Consider the following 7,811-nt stretch of genomic DNA (forward strand, 5'->3'; position numbering starts at 1 on the left):
TGCACTAGTATATACTGTATACTACATACTGCACTAGTATACACTGATACTACATACTGCACTAGTATATACTGTATACTACATACTGCACTAGTATATACTGTATACTACATACTGCACTAGTATACACTGATACTACATACTGCACTAGTATATACTGATACTACATACTGCACTAGTATATACTGTATACTACATACTGCACTAGTATATACTGTATACTACATACTGCACTCGTATACACTGATACTACTTACTGCACTAGTATATACTGTATACTACATACTGCACTAGTATACACTGTATACTACATACTGCACTCGTATACACTGATACTACATACTGCACTAGGATATACTGTATACTACATACTGCACTCGTATACACTGTATACTACATACTGCACTCGTATACACTGATACTACATACTGCACTAGTATATACTGTATACTACATACTGCATACTACATACTGCACTCGTATACACTGATACTACATACTGCACTCGTATACACTGATACTACATACTGCACTCGTATACACTGATACTACATACTGCACTAGTATATACTGTATACTACATACTGCACTCGTACACCCTGATACTACATACTGCACTAGTATATACTGTATACTACATACTGCACTCGTATACACTGATACTACATACTGCACTAGTATATACTGTATACTACATACTGCACTCGTATACACTGTATACTACATACTGCATACTACATACTACACTCGTATACACTGATACTACATACTGCACTAGTATATACTGTATACTACATACTGCATACTACACTCGTATACACTGATACTACATACTGCACTAGTATATACTGTATACTACATACTGCACTCGTATACACTGATACTACATACTGCATTAGTATATACTGTATACTACATACTGCACAGGTATATACTGTATACTACATACTGGCCCAGTGTATACTGTACACTACACAATGCACGCATATACACTGTATACCACATACTGGGCCAGTGTATACTGTACAGTGTGGTGATTTTTTACAAACTGAGAAGAAGCACCAAAATGAGAAGAAGCACCAATTCTCAAGGATTACAGTTATTGAGGATCTGATTAGACTTACTTAGTGGCTAGTCGAACAGGCTAACTATAAGAACTCAATAATAAATATACCGACTATGATAAAGGTGGGTTGTGATTTCCATTGTAACCATATAAAAAAAAATCACACACATCACTTTGAGAACCACTCATATGGTTCCATGTCAAATTAGCTTGTGGACACTCAGATTCTTCAGTTGCTAGAATTTAGTGGTTAAATCCAAAAATGAGGCAAGGAGGTGAAAGAAAGGAGGGGAGAAAAAAAACAAAAACAAAAAAAACAGAAGTGCAGAATAAATACAGTAATTGGATATTTGTGATATCATGCATCAAGACCTCACAACCAGTTAATGAATAAAGAGCTTTTCACAGTTGTGAAAAACAGTAATATTAAACACAGCTTATTCTTAAATGAATCCAGACATGGGTTTATTTATACATTTATTTATACAAGGATAAAATAAGATTTCTTGAACAAAAATACAATCATTTTTATAAAACTGCTTCTGCTGTAGGAATGACATTAGAGATGGATGCTACTTTTGCCTTTTTCACTTAAGTTTTATGCATTGTATTTTAGAAATTAATCAAACTTGTTGCATTGCTGTAACAGTGTGAGTTTTGGTATGAAAATGATTCTATGGTCATCATCAACCAAATATCCAAATCACATACATATAATTCATTTAGTAATTTGAGGCATATATTGTAAAATAAAAAGTTGCATTTATTAATTTACCCCGCAGAAACAAAATCAACGATCAAGTGAAATTAAACAATTAAAATGTTTATTCTTTTATTTCAAATCTAGTCATGTTATTTTACATATTAAGACAGCTAACTGCTCCAAATATTTTCAGTGAATAATAGTCCATTTACAGTGCCATTTCTTCCCACATAGGAGCAGTTTGTAATTTGTTGAGCTCGTTGCTGCCTGCAAGGTGAAGTGCAACTGCAATGAAAACATTGATTAGCCTTCCACATGCTCCTAACACTTCTTATGCCTTCTGAATCGCCTTTCAGGGTAAAAGAGCTGTGTAGAAAAATGTAGTCAGAAGCCAGAAATGATTAAACTAGCCAGATCCATTGCAATATTTCAAATGACATATCTTCTAATGATTCATTAAAAATTCCTCAACCTTATATAATTTCAAGCTATAAAAACTTTAATCTGTCACCTTAAGGCATATTTTCAAATTAATTCAAGTATTATCAGTCACACACACACACACACACACACACACACACACACATGTTGAAACTATGAATCAGTAGATCCCTGTAGATTTCCCCCACCACTTCTGTACATTAACTATAAGCCTCCAGTTTAGTTCACAGAAAGTCACCTTTATGTTTGACAGCCGTGCTGTTCAATCTTCTGCTCTGCAGCTACCGGTAGGATGAGATGGGAGATTCTACTCCACAACCCACTTAGCTTGTCTAAATCCATCTGGTTAAACCTAGCCGTCCTGTCAGAGGAGACAAACTTCTCTTTTAAATACTCTTGCACCACTTCCTCCACCATTCCCAGACTGACATTAGGTGGGAAATCCATATCTTCCTGTAGCATGACAGTGAAAATCAAAAAGACTTTCTTAAAAGCAGAATTCTCATGATCACAGTAGCGGTAGAAGATGAGTGTAGATCCTGGAGGAAGCTCTTCAAAACGGTGAATAACGGCTGCCTGTGTGCCGCCTTCAAAGGCCTCTTTCAACGCTATATCAATGTCCAACTTAACCAGGTCGCTGTCTTGTGCACTTTTAGTGGTCCCATAAATACCCAGGACTGAGGAGTTGAGAGCGTTAGAAAACGCTGCAGCTAACTGATGAGCAAGACAGCCCAGAGACTTCTCAGCCCCACGACCAGAGGTTAGGATGAGACTCACTGGTTCAGTTGGATCGGTCAGACTGAGATGTCTCTGGAGGTGGATCCTGCTTCTCCTCCACAGTTCACGGTGCTGGCTGGGGAAACTGGCTTGGACCTTGTCCATTTCTTGAGAGAACACCTCCAGCAAGTTCAACTCTTTTTGCAAGGGTGGAGATGGGGTTCTCAGGAACCAGAAAACCACAACAGCAAGCAGAAAAAGTAATATCAGAAGTAATATGTACCACCCTGTGTGTAAGAGAAAACAATGCTATATTAAAAAATAACAATGCTATTTCTGCATAATTTGCATAGCAACTGCTGTTTACATAAGGCAAGCTACCATATGACCATATAAGACCATTTCAAAAACAATACTTACTGGAAGTATCAGCAGCAACTGGGCTCCTTTCTGTTTCAACATGACCACGAATGTCACCTTCACCCAGATGTGCTGTAGTACAATCGCACAAAACACAAGTCTTAATCAACCATCTATCATGGGTGCTCACAAAATATTTATTGAAAAAAAATTTTTTTTATTTTTTTCCCCAAATACTGCATTCACAATGTTAAGTAGAAGAAGAGGTGAAACATTGCTATCAGACAGTCAGACAGACACACACACACACGCACATATATACACCGATCAGCCACTGATCAGTGTTTCAAGGAAGGACAACTGTTGAAGAGGGTCATGGGCGCCCAACGCTCATTGATGCGCAGGTGGGGAGTGAAGTCTACTCCGTCTGGTTCGATCCCACAGAAGAGCTATTGTAGCACAAATTGCTGAAAAAGTTAATGCTGCCTATGACAGAAAGGTGTCAGAACACACAGTGCATCACAGCTTGCTGCATATGAGGCTATGTAGCCACAGACCAGTCAGAGTGCCTATGCTGACCCCTGTCCACCGCTGAAAGTGACTACAATGGACACATGAGCATCAGAACTGGACCATGGAGCAATGGAAGAAGGTGGCCTGGTCTGATGAATCACGTTTTCTTTTGCATCATGTGGACGGCCGAGTGTGTGTATATGACTTACCTGGGGAAGAGATGGCACCAGGATGCACCAAGGGAAGAAGGCAAGCCGGTAGAGGCAGTGTGATGCTCTGGGCAGTGTTCTGCTGGGAAACCTTGGGTCCTGGCATTCATGTGGATGTTACTCTGACACGTACCACCTACCTAAACATTGTTGCAGACCAAGTACAGCTCTTCATGGCAACGGTATTCCCTAATGGCACTGGCCTCTTTCAGCAGGATAATGCGCCCTGCCACACTGCAAAAATTGTTCAGGAATGGTTTAAGGAACATGACAAAGAGTTCAAGGTGTTGACTTGGCCTCCAAATTCCCCCGATCTCAATCAGATCGAGCATCTGTGGGAAGTGCTGAACAAAAATGTACAATCCATGGAAACCCCACCTCTCAACTTACAGGACTTAAAGGACCTACTGCTAACATCTTGGTGCCAGCTACCACAGCACACCTTCACAGGTCTTGTGAAGTCCATGCCTCGATGGGTCAGAGCTGTTTTGGCAGCACAAGAGAGACCTACACAATATAAGGCAGGTGGTGTTAATATTATAGCCGAATCATTAATACACTGCAGTACATTATACCTATTTTTTGTTTCTTATTGGACCTCCTCAGTCTTGGGCCCTCCCCAGCATGTGGCACTTCATTGTTTTCATTCTTGCCTTTGATGCACTTCCCATCTGTTGTGTCGAGGTCCTCTCGTTCCGCATCAGACTGACCACTGACTCCAGCTGTGTCTATCAATTAAAATATATTCAAAATCTCTATCACTGTTTGAAATCACTTTCATTTTAGTAATGTAATATGTGTAGACACCCTACAGTATATTCAGTAAATCATTATGCACAAGTTAGACACCTTTCTTACTCTCCTTCTGTTGGTTATGCACTCTTGTATCAGTGTCCTCAGGTTCCTCAATGTCCAGTCCTACATTAAAGATGCAACATGAGGTTATTATTTCAAGAATGGATTCAAGGACAGAAAAATGAAACTCCAATAACTGCAAATGTCTTAGGACTACAGCTTCTGATGTTTATACATACACTGTATGAAAACAGCCTTTCTGGAAATGCACGTAGAGGTTATCTACAAATCACGACAGACTACAACCACCGCTGGTTCTAGCCTGCCCACTTCTGTCCTCCATCACTACCGTCATCATATACACAAATCCTCTAATCTAACAGAAATGTATTCATCTGCTGTGCAGCTGCCTGACTGTGAATGACCACACAGAGCATTCAGTAGATAACTGGTTATAGGGCTTAGATGAGACTACCAAATGTTCAGGATGACAGCTAACTTATCCTGTAATTAAAATCTGTTTTAGCTGACAGGTTATGATAAATAATGGAGCTTGACAACAAACAAACAAACTCACATACATTCAATAACATAATATATTCAACAGTACATACGTTTAACATGTTTCTTTTGTGAGCTCTTCACTCTCTGGTTTATTTCTGAAGAAGCAACACCACAGTCCTCGTCCTGACTTCTTTCATCTATGCCTTGATATAGTAGACAACACATTTTAAACAAGGACGCAAAATGCAAAATGATGGTAATTCATTTTGTATCTATTTTTCTAGCTGTAATGTTACTGAAGGTGTGGTGGATTAAATAAATGCAAATGGAACAGAAAAATCCCACTATTTTAATCACCATCATCTGTGTAACACTCTTCTTCTTCTTCTTCTTCAGAATTACCACTGTCTGCATCTTCACCTATCAAATGGAGAGATATAATTAAATTGTTAATATCACTACTGGATATTAAAAGAAAGGTAACAGGCTTAAGTGAAGTGAAAGAATGTAAATACAAACGGAATAATTCAAAATTTAATTCTATAGACAATAATGCAATGGGAGCTGGGATAAACCAGACATGACTGGCAAAAGTACTTGAGAACCTATTGTTGTTGTTCCTCTTTTGGGTGCTCCCGTTAGGAGTCACCACAGAGGATCACTGGTCGGCGTATTTGATTTGGCACAGTTTTTACACCAGATGCCCTTCCTGATGCAACCCTCCCCAATTTTATCCGGCTTGGGACTGGCACTGAAAGCACACTGTTGCAGCAGTGAGAGCGCTGTGGCCTAACCAATAGTCCTCCAGGGACCCTACTTGAGAACCTATTAAAGATTTTAAATCTTAAATTTGCTAAACTCATGTCAACCTAGAGTATTTAGTAATAAATAAATGTTAGGTACCGTTGTTGCTTTTCTTTGGCAGATTATGCTGTCTTATGTCATCGTCCATAGGCTGGTTCGTATCCCCTTCTATACAAAAAGTTCAATAGGTTTTAATTAGTTGGTTCATTATTTACAAATGCAAACACACAAAAATTGCAATCCCACAGATCAACCATATGTTGACAACTTCATTAAACAAAAACAAGTCCTGAGACAGTTCTTAAACTCTCTGACAGACAGTGGGGAAAAAATCTCTCTAGTCCTCAACAGTACTAGAAGAGTTTGCACATGTTAAGACTATCTTCTTTTATGTTTGTATGTGTGTAAATAGTCTTTCTGAAATACACATAACTCTTAAGTGGGAGAATAAAAATCAGTAGAAGCTGTAATAAATAAAATCCATAAATTGGATATATTCTTATTAATAAATGTATGAATCATGAATACTTCATGATTCATACATGAAGTATGAATCATAATAAAGTATGATTCATACTTCATGTATAATCTGAGTTTGTATCTTCATATTTTCTCTAGAACTAGTAGACTGGTTTAGGGGCAACTTAGTAGACTAAGAGCACCCTCTTAGTGAAGAGGGGGAACAAATTACAATCTAGATCTAGACTTATCATGTGGTTTAAATGTTATATCTACCGTATGCAAAAAAGGGGACATGCTGAAAGAAGAAATGATACACATACAGGAAATGGAAGTAAAAATGAGTAGATGGTGTGGTGAAAGCCTAGTGATGATTATGATGACAAGGAGAAGGGGAAAAATGTAAAACATGTAATTACCATTCATTTTTTCAGCACTATCCAGCAGTCTAGGAGAGAAGTCTCAATTCAGTGTAAATCTGTGTAGCTGCTGTTATAAAAACAAATACAAACATAGCTATGAACGGCAAAGTGCTACCATTAACTGTGCCATGGCTGAGATAATAAACAGCCACTAAGCAGTGAGGTTAATGAGGACAGTGTATAAATAAAGCTCACTTATCTTACTGGATTTTAAATAATTCATATTTTAAATATAACGACACGAATGCCATGAAAAGTCTTGATCTTATCTGATTTGGGCCCATTTATATAATTAAGAAAGATTACTAAGAATACATATTGTGTAAATATGGTTCACTAACTCAGTCTCACTGCCATCGGTAATGTAATGTTGTGCAAACTTTGCTAACACTTTCAGCTAACGTACTCGGGCTAGCTATAGCTAGGTTACTTGACAGTTAATTTGGTTCTGCTTAGGCGCGTTTATTGACTCCAAATTATCAGATATGATCAAAATTAGACAAAGTGATTTGTAAAAATTATTATATACTCACCAAGTCCATTTGTTCCTACATCAATAGCTCAGCAGAGCTTGCTTTCGGTTTTGCCTTAACCGACCAAATATTCCCAGGACTGAACCGAGTTGGTGACGTCATTGCGCTGGTGCGTTCGGGGCGAATTCCGTTTCGGAGTGACAGCAAACCGGAAGTTACAAAGGTTTCAAAGGTCTTTTTACACAAGCTAGGGTCGCGCTTATTAGTGTTTCTCATAGGAATTCAGTTATTAGAAACTACTAGTCACGTACATTAATATCTCTGAGGTATCGTCCTTCCTAAACA

At 38.3% G+C, this 7,811-nt stretch overlaps 1 protein-coding gene across 4 annotated transcripts; it reads right to left on the minus strand.

Moving 5' to 3' along the window:
* Window positions 1-1,514: 1,514 nt before the first annotated feature.
* zgc:112962 (uncharacterized protein LOC548348 homolog) lies at window positions 1,515-7,811 on the minus strand. 4 transcript variants are annotated; one of them, XM_026919725.3, is made up of 10 exons: window positions 7,527-7,807; window positions 6,991-7,060; window positions 6,212-6,280; window positions 5,666-5,728; window positions 5,419-5,511; window positions 4,859-4,927; window positions 4,585-4,737; window positions 3,348-3,419; window positions 2,449-3,214; window positions 1,515-2,135 (listed from the first exon to the last, which is right to left on the minus strand). In XM_026919725.3, the coding sequence occupies exons 2-9, from the start codon at window positions 6,995-6,997 to the stop codon at window positions 2,451-2,453; spliced, it is 1,290 nt and encodes a 429-aa protein (XP_026775526.3). In that variant the 5' UTR covers window positions 6,998-7,060; window positions 7,527-7,807; the 3' UTR covers window positions 1,515-2,135; window positions 2,449-2,450. The 4 variants fall into 4 exon arrangements, with proteins under 4 accessions (XP_026775526.3, XP_026775541.3, XP_026775534.3 ...); XM_026919740.3 differs by having other exon boundaries at window positions 1,515-3,214; window positions 4,868-4,927; window positions 7,527-7,811; XM_026919733.3 differs by having other exon boundaries at window positions 1,515-3,214; window positions 6,991-7,057.

Source organism: Pangasianodon hypophthalmus, chromosome 8 (genome assembly GCF_027358585.1).
Source record: "Pangasianodon hypophthalmus isolate fPanHyp1 chromosome 8, fPanHyp1.pri, whole genome shotgun sequence".
NCBI lineage: Eukaryota > Metazoa > Chordata > Actinopteri > Siluriformes > Pangasiidae > Pangasianodon > Pangasianodon hypophthalmus.

Coding starts and splice junctions, on each gene's coding strand:
- zgc:112962 (XM_026919733.3), bottom strand. Junction 3,420..4,584: donor CAATAAGAAACAAAAAATAG/GTATAATGTACT, acceptor ATTGTACTACAG/CACATCTGGGTGAAGGTGAC. Junction 3,215..3,347: donor AGTTGCTGCTGATACTTCCA/GTAAGTATTGTT, acceptor TCTTACACACAG/GGTGGTACATATTACTTCTG.